At 39.5% G+C, this 24404-nt stretch overlaps 1 protein-coding gene and 1 pseudogene across 1 annotated transcript; one reads left to right on the forward strand and one right to left on the reverse strand.

The window, feature by feature from the left end:
- Positions 1–245: 245 nt before the first annotated feature.
- ABRAXAS2 (abraxas 2, BRISC complex subunit) lies at positions 246–24153 on the forward strand. The gene is made up of 9 exons (XM_004438886.3): positions 246–392; positions 4184–4274; positions 9272–9308; positions 11575–11641; positions 16109–16299; positions 17116–17235; positions 17742–17826; positions 19700–19814; positions 21742–24153. The coding sequence occupies exons 1-9, from the start codon at positions 246–248 to the stop codon at positions 22209–22211; spliced, it is 1323 nt and encodes a 440-aa protein (XP_004438943.2). The 3' UTR covers positions 22212–24153.
- Positions 6699–7488, reverse strand: LOC101402474 (small ribosomal subunit protein eS1 pseudogene; annotated as a pseudogene).
- Positions 24154–24404: the final 251 nt, after the last annotated feature.

Here is a 24404-nt window from a genome sequence, read left to right on the forward strand (position 1 = left end):
TCATTCTTGAACACGGCAAATGTTGGCTATTCATACTAAGAGTTTCATTTGCAAAGAGAAAAAACGGTTAAGAGATCTCTCAAGGGATACACAGAAGAGGCGGGGTCTTGGGTGCGCTGCGCGCGAGACCCACGCGGAAGATACGATGTCGGAGTCGTTCTGCTGTCGTAAACCTGCACTTCTCAGCGCTCACTCCGCGGCGCCCGGCCCCTCGGCCCCTCCCGCCAAAGACTTCATTTCCCAAGATGCCAAGGGGTGGGGCCGGCCGGAAGGCTGTGTGCCCTCCGCGGGGCATGATGGGGGAGTTGGACATTTCCATCATGGCGGCTTCCATTTCGGGCTACACCTTCAGCGCTGTGTGTTTTCACAGCGCCAACAGCAACGCCGACCACGTAGGTGCCAGGCTCCCCGCCGCGGCCGCAGGGGCCTTCACCCTCCGTCTCGGGCTGGCGCCTGCGGCCAAGCCGGGACCACTCGTAGCTCGCCCCCCGCGCTCCAGGGCCGGCCCGTGGAGCTGGTGACCCGGGCGGCTCCCGCCCCCGGCGAGATCGTGCTGCCCGGGGCTACTTCGCCCCCGGGATAGGCCTCCTCCCTCGGTGCCTTCCGGCGCCCGGCCGTCCCGGGACATCCGTCTCCCGTTTAGCAAAGCTGCCCCTGCCGGCCGCCGGCAGTGTCAGGAGTCGCTTAGTGGAAACCGAACGCCTGCCCCTCCCTGAGAATCAGGCTTCCACACTTGTGATGGGCGCCTGGGGTCGAGAAAGAGCAGAGAGACCGGGCCTTAGTCCAGGAGCCGAGGGACCCAGCCCCGCCCGGTCTCACAGGTGGTTGTGGGATGCGACGACGGAAACCATAGTTGTCACTATTCATACTTGTTAGATACGATCGTTTGTTTTCTTTGCCTCGATGGAAAATGGAGAATGTAAACAAGAGTGTTAGGTGTAGGGTCTACTTGCTTTGAAGTTGCATGTTTAGTTCCTTTGCGAATGTCCTAAGACCACGGAACTAAGTCGCAGTGAAATAGGGAAGTGACAGGCCTACGTATGAGTGATCGGAAATGCATAGGCTTTGGAGCCCACAGAGGGAGCAGAGCTTGTCTGCTTCAGTATCTTTATTTTACGAATTGTCTTTTAATGTCACTGGCCTCTGGATGCAAATTCTTTGTGAAACTAGATAATTTATATCTTGAAGCATCTCTTTAATTTGCCCACCAAGTCGGGGGATTATTTTAAATGATGTTAATAGTGAATTATTCAAATTCGTTAAGTAAGTGTGGGGCTTTTGTGGTTGTCATTACAAAGCAAAATGATACACTGCAGAAGAAGGAACTGGATTTGATTTGATGTCAGCAGTCTTAGCTTTCAGTAATAAAAACTGATTTCATAGAGAGGTGATTCCATTAGTAAATTAGATGGCATTGAATTATCGTACCTTTCATCTCTTCAGTGTCAGTGGTAGAGATTAATGATAAGAATATACACAACATGGGTTTTTCCAGAGGCAGCTCCTTTCTCTGGACAGGAAGACCTTTGATACTGCAGCCAGCTATTTAGTAATGTAATGCAGTTCCATGTATGGGTAGTTTGTGATACTCCTAGTGTCTGTGGAAATATTAAATATGGTTTCAATAATGCTTCTTTACTGCTTTAGTTCTTGGAGTGCTTAGTAATATGGCAGTTTATGTATAAGGCGAGATTATGATAAGAATAAGCACCAACCTGTTGAAAAGTGGATAGTGTTTCTACAAAGTGCAGTGAGTTGGCCATGTTACTTGGATTATTGTTAATTTAATTCAAGAGGTATCTGTTTAATATCTATGCTGTGGCAGGGATGGTGCTAGGCTTTATGGAAATTTTCACCAATGACAGTAGTTTGCATCTGTATCTTATATGACCTTACCTGTTTATATTAACCTTGCCGCAATTTATATATGTGGAATACTTTAATGTAATCTCAATTTTATATATTTTAAAGTTGAAGAACCAAGAATTTGCTTTTGTAGTACATTCTTGTTTTATCCAGGCAAGAAAGTAGTTTAAAACCAGTCATTCTGTAGAGCTGGGGTTAGCAAACTTTTTCTCTAAAGGGCCACATAGTAAATATTTTAGGCTTTCTGAGTCATGTGGTCTCAGTAGCAACTACTCAATTCTGATGTTGTAGGGAGAAAGCAGCCATAGACAGTAAATAAATTAGGGTGACTATTTCCAATAAACTTTATTTATGGACACTGAAATTTGAATTTCACATAATTTTCATGTCATAAAATATTATTTCTATTTTTAATTTTTTCAACCATTTAAGAGTGTAGAAACCATTCTTAGCTTGTGGGCTATACAAGAACAGGCATTAGGCTGGATTTAGCCCACGCACCATAGTTTGCCTTCTCCTGCTATAAAGTAACAGTGGCTCAGATAATCCAGACCAGTAGATAAATAAGCATTTATTTTATACTCAGCTTTAGAATGTCTACATGTCACTGTTGGCTTATTCAGACTGAGGACTGCAATAGGGTTGCCAGATAAAATATAAGGCACCCTGTTAAATTCAAACGTCAGATAAAAAGTAAATTTTTTAGTAGAAGTGTATCCCAATATTACATAAAAATTATTTTCTGTTTATCTGAAATTCAGATTTAACTGGGTGTCTTATATTTTTATTTGCTAAATCTGGCAGCCCTAGACTGTGGAATACTAGGAATCCGTAGATAATGTTCTTAAGGTCTAAAGTTCTGTAGGAATTTTAAATTGTTTTTTTCACTTTGGTTAAAAAAATTTTTTTAATCTGTTACAAAGACAGAGCTTCTCTTTTGTAGTGAGAACTCATAACTGAAAGACTTTCATAGGATAAAACAAGCTTCTTTAGTCAATGTTTCTCCAACTAGTAGCCATGGACACTCCTTCAGGTCTGAGAGAATTTTTTTAAGGGGATCCCTATATTACTCAAGTTTGAGAAATGCCCTGTACACAATGATTTGGAATTTTAGGACACTCCCCTCCCCTAATCCGATACAAAAGCTGTGCGGTAAAGCATCCTTCTCTCCCTCCTCACCACCCAAGATTCTCACTTCTAACTGGGAATGTTCTTAAACTAGGAACCTTCTTTAATTGATTTGAAGGATCTACTTAGAATAGAAAGGTGTATAGTACAAGGGCATTGTTTCAGCTAGTACTTATTGAGCACCTCCTCTGTGCTGGACACTGTGCTGGGTGCTGAGACATAGCAGTGAACAAGCACGAAGTCTCTGCTCTCATGAAGCTGACATTTTGGTGAGGGATAGGCATTTATTTAATAGTGTAAGTATGTAATATGGTCGATAGTGAGAAGACTAAGAAGAAAGAATGCAGAGTAAAGAGCATCAAGTGCCTGGCAGATGCTGTTTCTGTTCCATTGGCCAGGGAAGGTGCCATCAGGTCTCCTCTGATAAGGTGCTATTAGAGTAAAGAGACTAATGGAGGGCAGGAGTAGGTCATGTGGGTATATGGGGAGGGAGATTCAGGACAGCCTATCAGTTTACCCTCTACAGGGAAGTTATTTTGACATTTAGGGTCTGTGTTCTCCAACTGTGCTTGTCCTGGACGTGACAGCAGGTACTCAAGCAGTAGGTTATATGCTGAGTAATCCAGAATTGATTATCATGGTGTATGTTCTCCAAAGGTGTACATAAATTACCTCTGTCTTTCTTAAAGAAAAACTTTCATGTGTATCATAGGAAATTTAATGTATTTGCTAAGATCCTAATTTCCCATGCCGGCCTATACAAGAGCAGTTAGTTGTGCGTTGTGTTAACCTCTTTATCCTTTTATCATTAGCAGTATTTTTAAAACAGTGAAATAAATTGTATGCTGTTTCGAGAAAACAACCTTGGAATAGTCCTGCTTCCTGAGTTTTTTTGGTATTGGTTATTACACTTAGTAGGATTTAGGTGATGAACTCACTCCATTTATTTTTACTTCAAAAAAACAGGGAAGACTTGCAGGGATTAAAATAATATTTCATCTTGTTATCGAAGAATCCAGTTAATAGATATATCTCAGATTGCTTTAGTCTTGTTGATTTACCGAATAGTAGTTTACATGGCAAGCTTATTTGGATTATTATTAAAATTATAACATCCTCAATTCCTCTTAATTCCCATAAAAATCATCTTTATTTTTAGTCTGCAACTATTTTCCTTTATTACTTTTAGGAAGGATTTTTGCTGGGAGAGGTAAGACAAGAGGAAACCTTTAGCATCAGTGACTCACAAATCAGCAACACAGAATTTCTGCAAGTAATTGGTAAGTTTACCTCTGACCTTAGAAATACTCTTTCTGTGTATATACTGTTTGTTTTGTTCTTTGGCCCTTAACTGATTTTAATCCAAAAGATTAAAAGAGTGCATAGAAAGCCACTAAAATCACAATGCAAATTATTTGCACTGATAAAAGATATGAAATGTTTTTCTAAGTCTCTGTAAACGTACAGTGCATAGCTGTAGTTTAGCTATTCAGTAAAGCCATCCCTTACCCACTGACTGGTCTGACTTTTACTGAATTGCTTTGTGCTCTTGCACTTGATAGTCTCTTCAAAACCACAGTGAACCTCGAGTTTGTGTTTTGGGCTCTCCCCATTGCCAACATCACCTTGTACTATAATGAAAGGATGTGTTGTGGTGGTCCTTCCTGGAGGGATCTGGCAAAGATGTTCACACTTGTTTACATGAGATTATTTGTTAAACCTACACAGCCTTCTGAGGAGTAAGCCAAACCATCAGTTTAGGGAAGATTATTGGGGAAGATGAAGGAGTATTTATAGATTCACCCACTCTCTTTGGATCAGTCTCCTTTTGATAAACAGGGATCACAGTCCTTTCAGCTGTACCTTGAGCATATCACCAGTCTATCAGCAAGAGACATTTCATTCACTTACGCAGCCAACATTTATTGAGGAACATTCCCGTGTGAGGTATGTGCTGGGCCGTGAGAGGAACATCCAGAGGCATCCCTGCCTTCCAGGAGTGTGGGGAGGATGAGACACGTATTCAGAAATAATAGATAGTGCAGATGAGTGCTGTAAGAAAGCAACAAAGAAAATCCCAGAGGTTGAAAATAAAATGGCTAGTGGGTGAAATCAGTAAAGATGTCATGAAGGAGGTGAACTTAGGGCCGGTAGGCGGTACATGCAGGGGAACGTAGAGCAAGGAGTACAGAAGACATACAGGGCATCTGGCCTGTTTCTATGTGACTAAAATACAGAATATGTGAGGGTGAGTGATTTGTGGTTTGAAATACTGCTGGAAGGTTAGGTTATGTTGGGGCCCAATCATCAATTTCAAGCCTGTTCTGATAACCTTCTAGTGCATGGATTGGGAGGCCAGGGTGAGGATTGAAGTGGGGTTAGGATTGGGGGGAAACAAGAGACTGAACTGTCTCCTGAAGGACCAAAACTATAAAACCAATTCCCACAATGTTGACTTGTTAAATAAAGACTTGATATATAGGGATAGCTATTGTCTCACTGAGGTTTTGTTTTTTGTTTTCCTTAGCTATTTCAAATCCTAAAATAGAGAATTTGGTTTCATCGGACATCTGTGCGATTATTTATTGTTTGCACTTGGGTTTTCGAAATTAATTTGGTAGATGAAGGTTAAAATGCCAGATGTAATTAAATGACAGCAAACCATGCAAGAAAGAGCTCTCCTATCTGGCATGATCACAAAAATAGCATTTCTGATGAATATTCTGGCTATTTATTTATTTTTAAAGAAATAGAATGGTAAACTAATTCAAATTCTACAGCATAATGTACTGATTCTTTGATTCGTAAACCTTCCGGTTCTTGCAGTAAATACGTTTCCATGGTATTGTAGATGTGGAGAAATACCAATCGATAGGGAGTCCCAGTTAATATAGTGCCATGACAACCATCTTTTGCAGTATGATCTTTAATTTATTAGCTACATTCAATTCATTGTTTGAAACGATTATGGATCTCATGGACAAAGTATTTGCTAGTATTACCTTAAATATACTGTTACCATTATAATATTTTTCTTTTAAAAATAAGTTCATATAAGAAAATGTAAACCAGGGACTCTGGAAAACCTGAGTTGAAAGGCTAAACATTAGGTAAAGTGCCATGAGTTACATTTCACACCAGTAGTGTGAAGAAGTTTTCTGGCATAGCTTAACCTCTAGAATAAGATGTTTTAAATAAAGTGAATTGACCAAATTTATTATTTGTTGAAATTGTCTGAATCCATGCAGACACCTTTACTTTATACAATAAGGAGGCATGTGCTAGGCAATTTATATAGAACATCACATTTTGAACACAAAGTATCTGTGTCTTGTTTGAATACTTATTAGTTTTAAAAGCTGTGCTAACCTACCTTTGCGCAGAGCTGTCCACCCTCAGTTCTAGGAGTGGTAGGGAGGAGACAACAACAGAAGAGCTTCCTTGGTTAATGAGGTGTTGCAGTAGCAGTTATTGGAAAGAATGGAAAGGGAAAGGAGAGGAACTGTTCAGCTCACCCACTACGAGGAGAAGCAGAGACAGGAAGATAAGCAAGAACAGCAGTACATCCCATGGGGAGTTTTAAAGAAATAGTGCAGAGATGCCTTATATACATGAAGAGAAGTCTCCCATGTGGATAAGCTCTTTTTTTTTTTTTTTCGCCAAATAAGGCGAAAAAAAAATTTGTCTCCATTAAAAGTCAAATTTTAAATAGATTCTTGGACTGGTGGCTCATACCCATCAGCTTGTTCAACTTTAGCACCTGTCTCGTCCCCAGTAGCTTTTCCAGGACTACTGCCTCCACCATGAAGCTCCATGAGTTTTCCCACTTCAAACTTGGGCTTCTTCAGCATTTTTACTTTGCTAACAAAGACGTCATGGAGTGAATAAACAGATTGGCAAGGCTTTTCTACATCCTTTCCAATACTATCTGGAATCAATTTATTGACCACTTCTTTCAAGTGATTTGTCTGCACCTCTCGGGTATGATTTCCATCATCTTCTTGTGGATTTGGCGGACCTGTTGGTACTGACCATAAGAGGTCTGTCGAATCTGATTGTTGCGTTTTTTAGTAAAGCCAACAGAGAACAGACGAAGCAAATAACTGTCCGTAGTCTTGACATCAACATGAGCTTCAATCATGGTCTGCCATTTTTTGACCGTGGAGCACATTTTGCCGCAAGTAAGATCCAGGCCATGGAAGTTAAGCAATTTTTGCCCTGAACATCCTCAGTAATTAGCTTGAATTTTCTAAATGCAGCTTCATCATTCTGCAGATCAGCAGGGCTCACTTCAAAAACATGACCCTTGAGGCTATCAGATGTGATTTGGGTTCCTTGAGATCTCGTGACTAATGTTTTTCCGATATTTCTTATATTGAACAGAGCTGGTGCTTTCACATCATACCAATCTTGCTTAGAAAATGGATCAACCACTTTCTTCTTGGCTCCCTTTGTGCCCCCTTTCATAAGGTGCTTATTCTTGCCAACCACCATGGTGCCGCTCAGAGAGCCTAAAGCGTGGATAAGCTCTTGAGGTGTGGGAAACTCTAGAATCCCAGGCGAGGCTGCCCTGCCTCGCCTGCTTCCAAAGGTCCACCTATCAGCTGATGTGTCCTCCAACTTCATTCCAATCTGCAGCTTTATCACCTTTGAGACCATCACCCTGTTTTCTCCATGGAATGCTTAGTTAGGTATTGCAAAAAATTGTATACGAGAAAGCTTTCACTTCCTTTAGAAAAGACCACATGATATCTAGAGCATGTCTTGTGTGTGCTTCTAATCCAGGTGGTAAATCTGCTGGCGCAGATTGATGACAGGAGTGTGTATTCAGAGTTCAGAATTTACTCTAGGGATTTTCTTAAACAAAATATTCTTTCCTTTAAAGTAGAAGATGAGTTTTTTTCTTTTTCCTGAACTATAGGTAATGTTTTTACTACAAATATTCCACATTCTAATTACTTTACTAACAGTATCTCTGAGATAACTTATGATGGTGTTCTGTATCGTTTGGTGATAAAAGAAGGAAATATTTCTTTTTTTTGTTTTTTTGTGAGGAAGATCAGCCCTGAGCTAACATCCATGCTAATCCTCCTCTTTTTGCTGAGGAAGACCGGCTCTGAGCTAACATCTATTGCCAATCCTCCTCCTTGTTTTTCCCCCAGGCCCCAGTAGATAGTTGTATGTCATAGTTGCACATCCTTCTAGTTGCTGTATGTGGGACGCGGCCTCAGCATGGCTGGAGAAGCGGTGCGTCGGTGCGCGCCCGGGATCCAAACCCCGGGCTGCTGGTAGCGGAGCTCGTGCACTTAACTGCTAAGCCACGGGGCCGGCCCAAGAAGGAAATATTTCTAGATAAGCTTTTCTTCTCTGCGTCACTGTGTCAACAGCCATGCTAGGCACATGAACTTTTCTTTCCTGTGGAAGTATTGCATTTATATGTGTGCTTGGCAGCATTAACATCAGTACAGAAGCTAATGGCCCCATGTCCTTCAGGGCTGTGGTTTCATTTTAATTGAGTTAAAATTGCAGCCTGGAATTCTGCGGCTGTGACTTTTTAAACAGCAGGTAATGAGTTGCTCTCCAGGAGAATGTGATTAATAGAATTGAATGGTTAATTAGTCTCATGGTCTTATAAAGCAACCCAGACCCTAAGCCCCCTGATGAGCTTGAAGAAATTGTTCACTCTGATTAATCACAGCAGTCTTTTCAGAAGCCATTAGGCTCTGCCTTATAAATGACAGTCTCTCTTGGTGCTGACCATCTTTGAAAGGGTAAATAGACTTCCAGAGTTTCCTCCCTTCCCCTTCAAAATGCCTGGCCCCATTTGTCATGGGTTGTTAGTAGGTTATTGATGGTAGGGTGGTTAAGACCCTCCTGTCCCCAAGCTGTTCTCACAGCTTTTATCCACCTTGATTAAATGCTTCCAGTCAGTGGTCACTTTTTCCTTGTATGCTTTGTTTCAATAGGTAAGATTGAATAAGGGCGCACAATAGCTGTGTGTTCCTGAATAAGAGCTTTCAGATGTGTGCCCATCATACGTGGATGAATGGAAACAGAACTTTTGGTCTCCAGTTTACTTTGTTCTGAGAGTGTGTCCCTGAGTTTAAATGTTAAGAAGACGTACTGCCTTCACTAATGTACACACAGTACCTATTTAAGAGAGGAAAACTGTCCTGTTATTGTCTGAGATTTTAGTTAAAAAAAAATCCTGAGCTATTTTATAATTGCCTATATCTTACATGATTAACTGAGATGTATTTCATCTTTCTAATTACAGAAATCCATAACCATCAGCCTTGTTCAAAACTTTTTAGGTAAGCCACATCCTTCTTTGTAGCTCTTAGTCCTTATTAAGAGATTAATTGATTAAAAACTAATGATTTTAGGCCTGTAGCTGATTATGGCTATAAAGTTACAAATATAACTAAGGGCATCCAAATTAACTTATTTATTGAGTGTCAGAAGTGTATGTGGCACTGTGTTAGGTTAGGAGGAGGGGAAGAGGGACAATATAAACCTTGACCTCAGAGGTTTAGAATGGAAGCCTTCCCCACCATCCTCCCTAGCAAGGGCTCTGCAGCCATAGAGAAGGAAGTTAATTGAGGATCACATACAGATAAAATAAATTAATGGGTGTTTTTAAGAAGAATAAAAAATGTTCAGTGTCCAACTTTAAAATATAAGGAAAGGGAACATAAAACTTCCTTTTTGTGTTTAAGTTAATCTACACCAGTTGCATCTTATGACCAACTAAAGGACAGAAAGAGAAAGCAATGGGAGGAGAGACATTCCGAAGGGAGAAAGCAAATAGCAGAGAGACATGTGGAGAGGAAAGGGTGAGGGAGAAAAATGCCAGTATCTCCCACCCGTCAGACGTCTCCCCAAACCACCACCCAGGCCCCTGCCTTCTTTCTCAGCCCCACCCCTTCCATCTGATGGCTGGTATGATGATTTCAACTGTGTTTCTTAAAACCCCCTGAGGCCTATTCTGCTACCTCCCTAGAAGCCAGGCCAATACTTTCCTTCCAGTGCTGCTCACACTAGTACGATTCAGTGTGCCTGTTCAGCACTTCCTTTTTTAACACTGCCAGCCCCTTGTGCAGGCTGTTGGTGCTGTGCATTCCCTGCAGCTCTCACCCTGACCACTCGCCTGTCCTCAGCTGGCCCAAACACCTAGCCCCCTTGCACCCAAGAACCCCTGGTGCTGTGCGTTCCCTGCAGCTCTCACCCTGACCACTCGCCTGTCCTCAGGTGGCCCAAACACCCAGCCCCCTTGCACCCAAGAACCCCTGCAGACTTGTATCACGTTCACCCCCACACACACAAACATACCTACTCATTGATTATTCAGAGGATTGTCATCATGCAACATGGCTACCTGTGGACGAAGCCTCTTTTAGATTTACTCAGAGCTGAAAGAGGAGCTGGAAACAAGACGAGCAACCAGCAGTTCATCTGAAAAGAATCTCAGTGCAAATGAAATGATTCAGGCCCTGGTCCACGGAAGTGTCCTATTTGGCCCTGACTGTCCAAAGCTTTGCTAGGTGTGCCCTGCCTTGTCCTTCCCAGGAATTCCTTAAAACGCTGTCAGCAAAGTCACACCAGAACAAGTTTAAATCATAGAATCATAATTCTTAGAGCTGAAAGAAACCTTAGAAATCATCTGTCTACTCCAAACTCTTTATTTTGGAAAAAAGGAAATAGAGGCCAGATAGGTTAAGTGATCATACAGTGAGGAGTAGAACTGGGCTGGAGCTGGTATCTCCTGATTCCCAATTCAGTGTTTTTACTATGTCTTAAACTCCTTCCTGCCTTACAAGGCCTGGAATTATGGTGGTGGGAGGAGGAGAGAAAGGGTGACATTTCTAAAACTACGATCCGTGGTAGAAAAGCCCACACATTATTACACCTGGACTGCTCACTGCAGGATCCTGGTCAGATTGGTCTGTCTTAGGGGTGAGTGCATTCAGTTGGAGGCTAGCCAAACCTGGCTCCAAATCCCAGCCCTTCATCTTCCCACTCTATGATTTAGGGCAAGTCACTTAACCTCAGTATCTGTATCTACAAAAAAGGGAATGAAACTTATTGACTTGTTGGGCTGAACTAATACTTACCTCCCAGCATTGAGACAAGAATGAAATGAAATAACATGAGAAAGCGTGCAGCTGAGCATCTTATTAAGCATCCAACAAATGCTCATTTCCCTTCTTCCTTTCTCAGAAATGAGCTCCTGAGTTCTTTTTTTTTTCTTCGGTAATTGATACTTAGAAACAAGGAAGAGATGTCACAGCCATTTGAAACCACACATTTTGTAATTACTTGCTGACAGCACCTCCCACACGTGGAAGTAATACTCTTTGAATGTAGCAGTCTCCTGAGTATTCTTGCATGCAAAAGATACCTCATGTAGTAAAGCATTTAGATTGATTTCTCTTTATATGCCTATTGAAGACAAGCAATTATATCTTTATTACTAACTTTTAGGATTAGATGACCCATAGACACATGTAGCTAAGTATATTCATGTCAAAATACTATGTAATTTTAATAAAATGTTTTTTCTCTTTAAAAAAAAAACAGTTTTTATGACTATGCAAGCAAAGTTAATGAAGAAAGTTTGGACAGGATTCTTAAAGATCGGAGAAAGGTATGTTCTATTTGTTGCCCAGTCTGATTTGGAAATCCCTTCTTATCACCCAAACTTAAAACCAGAAAGGAATGTAAAATGAAACAATATGTTAATGTTAATACGTGAGAGTTCTGTTAAGTAGATTTTAAAGGTAAATTGCAGATGTGAGACAATGTTACAATATATCAATAGAAAAAAATTTAGATATTTATAGTATGATTCCATTATGTAAAAATCAGAAGGAAAAAGACCGTAATTCAGAAAGTTAACAATAGTTGAGTTGATTCTGGGTTGTTCTTTCTATTTTGTAATGTAAAGAATAGTTTTGCAAATATTTAAAACATATGCATTAATTTTATAATCAGGAAAAATATTTCTAAAAAACGTAAATTGCAATCAAACATCTTTGAATGTGTTACTCTTTCAAGTTCAGTTAACATTGAACATAGATGTTTTTCGAAAAGGTCATGTGTTTATTATTTGTGTCAACATATGTTTATGATGTTCTGATTGTGTATAGTAAGCAAATCTGAATAGAATTGAAAATGAACCAAAGTTTTATTGCTGCAGCATTGTCCGATGGTCTCATTTCTAATTTACTCTATTGTACCATGTGTGGGTTTTTACTTTTTACCTTGGAATAATAATTTCAGAAAAATAGATTGGTTATTAAACCATCACTTGAGGAAAAAAATACCAATAAAAGTTTTCAACTTGTCAAACAGAAAACAAAATGCCTTTTTTTAGAAGCCTGTATTATAAAAAAGCTTCTAAAAGATTACTTGTGGATAAAAATAATCCTGGCAGTGTGGGCCTTGGTCTGTCAGGTGTCTGAAGAAGGGCATCGGGAGGAAGAGTGTGGTTAGAGTAGGTCAGCAGCCTTTCCAGTGCACGGCGGCTCCGTGCAGCTGTAGGCGTGAGGCAGAAAGAAAAGCAGGTGAGATAAAGGAAGAATGGGAAGTGTGGGGTAGGTGGGAAGAAAGGACAGATGGCTTTGCGAGTGACACCAAGCTCAGGAGGTGCTCAGTGTTGGCAGAGTCTGACCCAGTCACCTGCCCAACTGGGAAAGCGAGAGTAGCCACAGGAGGCGTGGTCCGGCTCTCTCGTTGTCAGTGACTTGCCCAAGAACACGCATTCTGGAATCTCTTAGCAGTCTATCCTTCATCTGCCAGCCATCACCTTACCTCCTCATTCCATTTATTTTCATATTTTAGATAGTGAACATTTATTATACTTTCTAAAACTAAAATTTGTTCCATGAAAATTCTTATGGAGCACAGTTTTCTAGAGCACTCACTACATATGGAAAGTACTAGGAGGTATTTTTTTTCACAGATTAAAAAATTTAAAGTGAGAAAAATGAATAAAGAATATGAACAGGAAATTCACAAAAGAAAAAGAAAATCCACCAATGGCCAAGAAATAAATGAAAAAACGTTCAACCTCAATCAGGAAACGCAAATTGCAACAGCGTGATAGGGGCCGGCCCCATGGCTTAGCGGTTAAGTGAGCGCGCTCCACTACTGGCGACCCGGGTTCGGATCCCGGGCACGCACTGACGCACCACTTCTCCGGCCATGCTGGGGCCGCCTCCCACATACAGCAACTAGAAGGATGTGCAGCTATGACATACAACTATCTACTAGGGCTGTGGGGGGAAAAAAAAAGGAGGATTGGCAATAGAGTTAGCTCAGAGCCGGTCTTCCTCAGCAAAAAGAGGAGGATTAGCATGGATGTTAGCTCAGGGCTGATCTTCCTCACAAAAAAAAAAAAAAAAAGAAACAGCGTGATAGTATTTTTTGCTCATCAGATTGGCAAAAGCGTGAAAGGATTGCTAATATCCAGTGTTGGCAAGGCTGTGGGAAATGAAAAGCTGTAGCGGGTGGGAATGTAAATTGATACAGACATTTAGGAGACGACTTGTGCAATAACAGAATTTTAAATATGCAGTTCCACCTCTAGGAATCTGGCCCAAGTAAATAATTGCATCTAGGCACAAAGATATGAAAAGATGGCATTATTGAACACTTTAACTCTATGCCAAGCCACGTTCTAAGCACTTTCCAGGTATTGACACATTTAATCCTTGCAACTGCCCTATGAGGTGAATTGCTGTTATTATCATCCCCATTTTACAGTCAAGGCAACTAAGTTGAAGTAACTTGCTTAAGGTCACCAGCAAGTCATGGTGGAGCCAAGGTTTAAACCTAGCAGTCTGGCCTCTTAATCAAGTGTACAAGGATGTTTGTTGCATTTTTGCTTAATAGTGAGAAGTTTGAAAACAATCTAAATGTCCACCAGTGGGGAGCAAATTATGTTGGTACCTCCATACTATGGGATACAAAGCAGCCACTAAAAAAAATGTGAGAGGTTCTCATGTAATGTCATAGAAAGTTCTGTTAGTTATGTTAAATGAAAAAAGTAGTATTATAATTTGAGCCTATTTTATTGTAAAAAACAAAAGTCTGAGTGCGTGTTTAAATTACAGAAAAAGATCTTGAAAGAAGTCAACCGAACTTAAAAGGGATTACTTTGGGAAAGGGAGTGGAGAGATGCTGCTGATGAAGGGAGACTTTATTTGATAAGTGTTTTTTAACTGTATTTTTTTTTTTGTGAGGAAGATCAGCCCTGAGCTAACATCCATGCCAATCCTCCTCCTTTTTTTCCCTTTTTCTCCCCAAAGCCCCAGTAGATAGTTGTATGTCATAGTTGCATATCCTTCTAGTTGCTGTATGTGGGACGCTGCCTCAGCATGGTTGGACAAGCAGTGTGTTGGTGCGCACCCGGGATCCGAACCCGGGCCGCCAGTAGTGGAGTGCATGCACTTAACTGCTAAGCCACGGGGCCGGCCCCTAACTGTGTTTTATAATTGAATATAAATTGAAAAAAAGAAAAGGACTCTACTCTGTAGTTTTTCCACATTCCAATCAATTTGGGGATTTTAAAATTGGATTTGCTGTTTGGGGGCACAGTAAACCAGTCATAGGTCATTACCTGGAGTTAACTTTGCTTTTCCTGGGGCCAGGATTTTCAAAAAAGTTAAAAGTTGATCTGCAGTTATGATTTTATAGAACTTTGTGCTAAAACAAATGTTTATGTTTTCCTTTGCAATTAAATATATGAGTTTGTTGCTTTAATTTACTTGAAAATTATCTTTTATTTTCCATGGTATTTGTTAAGGGAAGGAACTATATTTTATATTTCATTGTATGTATTTCCTGTGGCACCTTATGCATAATATAAACTCTTTAAGGATTTTTTTCAAAAACCGAAATTTCCAGCACAAAAGCAAAGATGACATATATTTAAATGACTGAAAAGCTTTATAGTTGATTCTAGTTTGAGTTATTTTCTCCCAGGAAAGGTACAAAATTGTATCTTCACCTCAAAAGGGTTATTGTACTACCCACAAATGTACATTTAAAATGTTAGGCTTAAGATAGAGGCTATTGTTTTTGATGTGAAAATCCCCCAGTAGGTGCAACGTGGTTGCATGCTGAAATACTGCTCTTGCAGAATCATAGTGTGTTTACGAAGTTTCCACAAGCCTCAAGTTTGGGGCTAAGGCCAAAAAAGCAAGGGAGAGGAGGATTTCTGCTTTCTGGAAGCATCTGCTCTGAAATAGATAATGATAAACATAACAGCCATCTTAATATCATTACAAGGCCAAAAAGGACACAAGCTGAAGATGATAAATGTGCCCAGTATTGAGGATAATTGCTTTGGCTCCGGAAAACCTAAGTGAATATCTAGTATAGAGAGTAGAGAGCAAAGCCTTTGTGAAAAATTGTCTATGAAACTTCAGCAGAAATAAGGTTTTAGGGAAAGATATCGATAATTTTTCATCACAGCCCAAACATAGCTATCAAAAAAGTGCCTTTCAGCATTAGCAACCTAGTTTCTCAGTAGCCTTCCAAGTAGCTTGTGAGCTCTAAAAGGCAGATTCGTGGCTGCACCAGTGTGAATTAATTTGGCATCTCATCGTTCATTGATGGGAGTGATGGGGGCATCTTTTTGGTAAATATTGATTGAATAAGTCGATTGCTATCAGCTGATATCCAAAATAATTTATAAGGTTCCCCACTTCTCAGAAAATACAAATGGAATAAAACAATTGGAATCAGCATAAGTGAAAAGCACTATTACGCATCTAATAAGCACTTGCAAGATTCTGTTAATCTGAGTATTTCATGAGAACAGCCAATGTACTGAGTGCTGCTCAGGTCTTTGCAGAGATGCAAAGGGAGTATGAGACATGCCCCAGTCCTACAGAGGAGCTAACTCCGGCGTTAGGTAGAGCACTGAGGCTTAGGATGTAATATGCCGTGTTCTTAGACATCGATAGCTCTAGCCAGTTGATAGGGCTACTGCACATAAAGCTACTGTGACCATTTGTGTACAGTTCTTTGTGTGGATACATTCAGAATTAAATTTGTAAGACTTCATGTAACTTTTAATACTTTTTTCCTTCTGTTTTGGTTGCAGAAGGTTATTGGGTGGTACAGATTCCGGCGAAACACACAGCAGCAAATGTCATACAGAGAGCAGGTTATCCATAAGCAACTCACTCGCATCCTTGGGGTGCCTGACCTTGTCTTCCTTCTCTTCAGCTTCATCTCCACAGCCAACAATTCCACTCACGCTTTAGAATACGTTCTCTTTAGACCAAATCGAAGGTAAGGAAGGTGTTCCCACCAGCCTCACATGTACAGGAAAGATGTTGGTAGAAAAGCTTTTATAATTCTCTTTTAGCTAGTTTTTTTTGTAGTTAGAGAAGGTACTTTTCCTTGTCAGCTAGTTGTATAAATTAAAATTGTTTTTGAATAAAGAACCATTAGCAAGTCATGTAAATTATGTATAAATTCTTTTAGGAATAAACAGCTGGAAATCATCATTTGCTTCTCTATAATCCATTATGTAGAAATAGAGCTTTATTGCTCTGAAAGTGATTGTAATTTTAAAACATAGATTTCCAGGACAAAATTGTAAAATTGTTCCACCTACTGGTTAATGAAGGTTTTGCATTGTGAACTTGTTAAAGCAAAAAAAAAAAATATGATCATATGATCATGATGTCTGTCTGTAAACAACAGAGAGGTTTCCCTCTGGAAATTCACTTATGGTAGAATAAGTTAAATTGACATCAATGAGAATAATTATTAATTCTTAAATAGCCATTTGCAAGATTTTAGTAATTAATCAGTAGGTATTTCTTGAGCGCTTACAACCTTCTAGGCACTCTGTCAGTCACTGTGAGGATGCAAAAGATGTATAAGACATGACCTCTGTCCTCATGGAGTTTATAATTAAGCTTCTACTTTAAGAGAAGGGAAAAAAATGGCTAATTCATGCATCCTTGGGTTGTCTATGGGCGTAGGCACTCCGTAAGACCTTCTGTTAGTTCATCAGTGCAGACTCGGACTCCTATTGCCACGACCCATTCTTCAAGCACAGCAGTGCTTCTAACATGATCTGTCTCAATCTGCCCACAGGTATAATCAAAGGATATCCCTTGCTATTCCCAATCTAGGCAATACTAGCCAGCAAGAGTATAAAGTGTCTTCAGTGCCAAATACTTCTCAGAGTTATGCCAAAGTTATTAAAGAACATGGGTAAGTTGAAAGGTAAAATGCAAGTTTTTTCTTTTGTTAACAACATTTAAAAGGTGTGTGGAGAAATGTGGAATCAAGTTTGATATAATTAAAATGGAAAAATGCAGTAAGGTAATTCTCTAGGACACCACCACTGTATATCAACATTTTATTCCTGTTGAAAAGATAGTTTACGTTTACTAATACTTAATTTTTTATCATTTGCTACTTTTTTTTGCAATTGATACAAAAGTTTGGATAGAGTATGTGTATTTCTGAGGTTCTAAAAGCTGAAAGTGGTCACTGAAAAATGTATAGCTTGTTATTTTTTAAATTGTCGCGGCAGCTGTGGTTCTTTTTATTTCTCCTCTATAATTCTCGTAGTATGGGCATTATTGCTGAGACATTGTCACCTTGGAGTTGCACCTTTTAAGTAACAGGTTAAGGTAGAAGTGATAGGAAAATGCCTTTCGGGTTTACAGCAGTTGTAATAACTGTGTGACATCTTTTTTCTATCTGTCTTCTAGTACTGACTTTTTTGACAAGGATGGAGTAATGAAAGACATCAGGGCGATTTATCAGGTTTATAATGCACTTCAGGAGAAGGTGCAGGTAACTGATTTATTTACTAGTTTTCATCTTATTTATATTGCCAAAATGCTTTTAATTCTACTTTAATTTTTAATAGTCTCCCAACTGACAAATGAATTGGGGTCCAAAAGTCAGAATATGCTTTCCCAAAATAATATCAGATGTATGGAATAGTTACTTACGCCAGCCTACAAAAGCCTATCTCACTCATTGTGTGCCTGAAGTAGAGACTCTGCAGTAATGTATTAATATGACTATTTTAAATACTTGTGATCCCATTTGTAACAGTGTTTCTTCTAGGGAAATGTGTTCCAAGATTAAAGGATTGCTAAGAACACAGTTGTCTCCATCAGTTATACTCTAAGTAGAGACTACCTCGGGAGGCACCCATAACTTGGTACAGCTCTGCTTCCTTCGTTCTAGTTCACTCACTCTGCCCCCAGCTGCCTCCATCGAGTGGGAGGATCACAGTGGAGTCTGTTCATTCCTAGTCATTCATGCAACAAATATTTATGGAAACATCTCTCACAAGCCAGATACTGAGCTAGGTGCTAACAATACTTTCCCACATTCTTTTCATCATCCCAGATGTGTTCTTAGGAGTGATTTGCTCTAAAACCCTAAGAACAAAAGAACCTTTGAGGACAAGAAGGAAAGTGGTAGAACTGAAGAAGCTCTCCTGGGACTGGAGAAAGCCTAGCTTTGAGGAGGAAGGCCCCAAGGAATAGAGAAAGGAATGAAGGCAGCTACTGAAAAAGAGGAAAGCAGACTGAAATCAGCCTGGAGCGAAAGAAGAAAGTGTACAACGGGCAATTTCCAGTGTTAGTGTTCCAAACTAGGGTCACGGTACACCTAGCAGTATAGGGAACTTTATACAAACTCACTGGTGACTGGCCTACTTTCCAGCAGTTTCTGGTATTTCTGCTATGGAAGAAACGTGCAGTGGAAAACAGCTTTTTGTCCTGAATTCATGACCACGCTCTTTTCAGACTATCAACACTGCCTAATGGACCTCCAAGTGGCTGTTGTGCATTTCTTTGCCAGTTGAATAAGGCCTGCTCTGCAGACACCAGTATCACACAGAGTGCCCTGAGCTGAATGGTTAAGTTGCATAGATGTAGTCTCAAATAGTTATCTTTTATGAAATCTTGACTTTGAAGCTTATTTTCTTTTTCAACTTTCCCTGATTATAAATATTTTCTGTTAAATAAATCTCTTTGTGTCATCGGATTTTGTTTTTTCTTTTATGAGGAAGATTAGCCCTGAGCTAACATCCAATGCCAAGCCTCCTCTTTTTTGCTGAGGAAAACTGGCCCTGGGCTAACATCCATGCCCATCTTCCTCTATTTTATATGGGACGCCGCCACAGCATGGCTTGACAAGCGGTGCGTCGGTGCATGCCCAGGATCCAAACCTGTAAACCCTGGGCTGCTGCAGCAGAGCGCACGAACTTAACCACTACGCCACCGGGCCAGACCCTGTGTCATCTGATTTTTGGTTGCTGGTTGTAAATAAAAGTTGAAAGCATCTCATTCCTGTCTTATCTTTTATTCTTCCTTTGTATGTTAGACTAGTATCAAAAATTCCCTTTTCATTTCAATAAAAACGAATAATCAAGGGAAAAGATTAAATCTTTCCCATCTTACCCTTATTTTTCAAGAATTTATAAGCTAAATAGCATAATCGTCTTAGCAAAATTAAGAAAGCAAGTCAGCGAATAACAACAACAGTGCTGGTCTCTTGGACCATCATGATTTTGTTCTACCTTCCGTGTCTGCTTTTTAACTCAGTAAAGCATCCGGGCTCCTCCTAGGATTGTAATCAGTGCTGTCTTTATGGAATGCCTGGTGCTTGGATTTGAAACTGATTGTTCTTTTTGTCATTTTTCCCTCAGGCAGTGTGTGCAGATGTAGAAAAGAGTGAGCGACTCGTTGAATCTTGTCAGGCAGAAGTGAACAAATTAAGAAGACAAATCACTCAGAGGAAAAATGAAAAGGAACAAGAAAGAAGTGAGTTTCTTATTAATTTTACCATTCAGTATCAGAGAACTGGCTGGTTTTAATTGTCAAATTATACAATAAATTGCATGAATCCTACACTCATCAAGCCCCAAGTTAAGCTGTTTGGGGAGAGCATGCACTTGCCTTTAAGCTTCTCCAGAAGAGAAGTAGTGTTTTTCATAGTATCCCTCTCAAGTCTCTGAAACTGGAAGAAAAAGAAGATGAAAAATAGAGAGGCTGAAGCACAAGTTAGAATAAAGCCCAAGAAGTGACTGGTGCAGACTTCTGCATATATTGACCAATGTAATTTGTTTACAACGCATGACTGGATGTGATGTTTCTCACTAAGTTAACTCGAGCATGCCTAGCGTGTGGGGACTATGTCCTGTGTTTCTTAAAGCCACACAAGGGAGCTACCTGAAATTCTTTTAATGTTATATTTGATTCATAGTGAAGGTCACAATGAAGGCTTTAAATGTCTTATTTTTGGTAGCTGTGGATGAATAGATACCATTAGGCTAAGGAGCCAGCTGGTTGAATGAGAATTAGGCCCAAGAATCTATTAATTCCAGCATGGTAACAGACATGTTTGCTATAATGCCATCAGATTTAACCTTCGTAAGTAAAATTTATAAAATGTATGGCAAATAATATCAAGTGTAAAAGAGGTAAGGGTGTGGCTAACCTCTAATTTAATAAGAATATTTGCAAACCATTAAAATGTAGTTTTTATTTCCAGGTAAATGATGTCTGATTTATTTTTATTAAAAATAAGTTAAATTTTCCTATAAATAATCAAATGCAAATAGGGATTTATGTACAAGAATGTTAATCACAACTTTATAATTCTCAAATCTTGGGAACAATCTATTAGAGTTGTTGAATAAACTATAGTAGAATAGTTGAGTAAATTCTGGTATGTCTGTATGTTGAAATACTGGAGAGCCATTGAAGTAAATTTTTAATAACATGGGATAATGCTCAATATATAATCTTAAGTGAAAACACTAGGATATAATATGGTATAAATATCTGATCTCAGCTCTGTTTAAAATACATATACCCCAAACACACACACAAGGCTGGATAATGAAACTGGAGTTCGGAAAAGAAGTTAGGGCCTGACACTTAAAATGCATGTCTTTTAACCCCAAATCTTGTGCTTTTTTCACCAAAACTCTAACAGTGTTATCTGGATAATAGAATTGTGGGAAATTTTTATTTTCTTTGTTCTTTTCTAAATTTTGTATGAGTATGTATCATTTTTATAATATAAAAAATGTACTTTAAAAAATTTTAAAGACTTGTTGCTGTGGGGCTGTTTCACAGCATTCATAAAAATGCTTAAAATTATGGCCTCGTACCTGGAGAATTGGTCATCTAACATAGGGCTTTTAAATTTTTAAGGAGAAAGAGACATATAAATGTATTGTGATGGGTAGTTGTAAAGAAATACATTTTCTGATGTGAGGTCTGTCAAGAAAAAAATTTACATTCAAATGACTGCCAAGAGTGGTGAGGACTATTTATTTCATCCTTAGGTCCCCACAGTCTTTGAGCACAGTAAGCAACAGGTGGGGGAAATAGTGGAGTTAAATGACCTGCATTTTGCATATCACGTCCCCACTTCTAGCTGTTCCCTCAAGTCATTTAACCTTTCTTAACTCTGGTTTCTTTGCCTCTAAAATGGAAGCAATAATAATAATAATGATGATAGTAATACTTCAGAAGGTTGTTGTGAGGCTTAAATGAATTAATGTATAAGAAAAGATTTTGTAAATTATAAAGTACTATGCAAATGTAAAATAATAGTAATAATCAGTTTTACTGCCTTGTTGCTATTTTCCAGAACATTTAGGTTGACCATTTAATGCACTGAGATGCAAAGCTGTGAAAATATAGAAAGTGTTACAGTTTTCTTCCTATTTTCACCTAGGATTGCAGCAGGCGATGATGAGCAGACAGATGCCATCTGAAAGTTTGGAACCAGCGTTCAGCCCTCGGATGCCCTATTCTGGGTTTGTGGCTGAAGGTAGAAGTACACTTGGAGACGCAGAGGCCTCTGATCCTCCTCCCCCTTATTCTGATTTTCACCCAAACAATCAAGAAATTACTTTGAGCCATCCCCTCATGGAAACTAGTGTCTTTATGCCTCGACCTCAGGCCGTGGGCTCTTCCAGTTATGCTTCCGCCAGCACTGGACTGAAGGATCCTGAAAGTGGAGCCGACCTTCCTCCTTCCCAAAGAGCAGCTGGAGACAGTGTTGAGGAATCAGACGACAGTGATTATGAAAATTTGATTGACCCTACAGAGCCCTCTAATAGCGAATACTCACATTCGAGGGATTCTCGACCCATGACACATCCCGACGGGGGCTCCAGGAACACTCAGACCTCTCAGATTTGACTAAACAAAAGAAACTCTCCACTTAGCACTGTTTTTCTTAATCGTTTATTGAGAGAGTTTTTTGAGGACGTCATCTGGGGGGAGAACTGCTTTCTCAGAACCCTGGACTCCCAAGAGGAGAGTCCTTGGGCACTGTACTAGTAAGAGCCTCACAACGCGGGGCTTCACTTACGGACGCAGTGTGCAGGTTTCACGGCAGAATCGTTAAGATAATCAAATTGTCCTAATTCTGGTGCGATTCACGGATGTGCTGGTAAATTTAGGCTAAGCGAAACTTATCAACGTAGTCTCTGTTCTTTAAAATAAATTGGAAAATTAGAGACTAAGCACAATTAGTCTATAAATATTCTATAAATCAAAAACTTACCTCTTGCACTATCATGCCTTGAAATTCACTTTTTCAAAGGGAAATGAGTTTAGCAGCAGCCTTCAAGAACTTTCTGTGATGAGCCAAATTCATCTTTGCCAGAAAAGAAATTTTGATAATTCCAAGAAGCCTGATTGGAACAAATTGGATGTACTTTCTCTCATCTGCATGACTTTGTGAGATCAAAAGAGAGGGCTTTGTTTCAACTTTTTTCTACTAGCCTGATATGTATTGTCACTTAAAATGGTTGCCTTTAAAAAAAATGTAGAAATACTAATTACCAGTAAGTAATCATCCAAATAAGTATGTCATAAAATAAATCACTTATTTTTCTTTTGGGGAATTACAGTGACTGCTATGTTGCACTAGCCACATTTATGGTCTCTGTTCTGGAGTCTTAAATGAAGGACACCCAGCAGTGGATAACAGAAGGGTGTTCTATTCCAGACCTGAGTTTTATGATGAACAGATTCCAGACGCAGTGGATTTAGCCGAGTTCGTACGTAAGGGATATAATTCATTTAGAGCTTCTGACAAATCCTAGTGTTAGTTTTATTTGTGGAGGAAAGACATTTAATGAACTATTTGGGAATCTTGGTGAATAAAGATTCATTTTAAATCTGAATAATCATACTTATTTTTTTTTAAGTTGCCATTTGGAAGATAATTGTGAATGTGTAGAGACTTTCTGTTGGGATGCACTTATATTTTTATTTAATTACTGCCTCTTTTCTAGTTTTGCCCAGAATGTGTGAAACCACTAAAGATGTTCATGAGCATGTTAGGCTCCTGGTTTGGAAATGACAAGACCCACCGTTTATGACAGGTCAGCCCATGAAGTTAATGCTTTGGAACGTAACTGCCTTTCCTTTGGACTAGTTAAAACCTGTAAGAATAAGAAAGTTGTTAAAGAGCCTTAAAATCCAGATTCTGAAAAAGTAGTTTCATTTTATAGGAGAGAAGTTTACTCACTGAGCTCCAGTTCCAATACTAAATTAGACGATATAATAGGGACTGAAAAATGAAATGCTAAAACTGCCGTTCTTCAGATACCCAGTTGCTGGGGTCTGCATTTTACTCCGCTCCTGGTTTTGTTGGCCTTCTACCACTGCCATTTGATTTAAAATGTTGCAGACCACTTTACCTGCAAATGCATTCCAGTTTTTATCAGCTACCTACTAGGGGCGCACCAGTGTGAATTAATTAATTGTTTTTAAGTGCCATTGCCATCTCCTCTGTTCAGATTCTGACATTCAGGAAAATGTTTTTATTTTATGCCATACTGAAACCTACAATGTATATCTGACAAAGCAGTTAAATGTGACAATAAAAACTTATTTAATCATGGTACCGTTGTTTTAATGTCTGTCTCAGCACCCAACAAGGTCTTGCCTCAGTTTACTCATTCTGGCAGTTCTTAATAGACAATACAGTTTTTTAAACAGTGTTAAAATTCATCTCTGGACAGATTTTTTTTGTCAGGCTGGTTTCAGGGGAAGTCCAGGAATAGGACTTACTAAAATGTTTCTGTTGATTTCAAGGAGAATGTGTTGAGTATCAAGTTACCAAGAGAACTGAGTATCAATGGTAACAGAAAACAGAATTGAATCATAGAAAGGTGCCCACAAGGCACCTTTCCCATAAGAACTGATCTTGTTTGAAGAGACCTCTCAGCCTAGATCACCTGAAAATAGAGATGTTGTCGTAGAACTTGGTGCTCTTAGAGTGCCTTAGGAATTACGGAATCGTCTTAGCATGAGGATGTGTGGGCTAACAAGTGTATTCTGGATTCTGTGGGAGCCATTCCATCTGAGTGATGGATCTCT

This window comes from Ceratotherium simum, chromosome 6 (assembly GCF_057802395.1).
Source record: "Ceratotherium simum simum isolate JZ-2026a chromosome 6, ASM5780239v1, whole genome shotgun sequence".
NCBI lineage: Eukaryota > Metazoa > Chordata > Mammalia > Perissodactyla > Rhinocerotidae > Ceratotherium > Ceratotherium simum.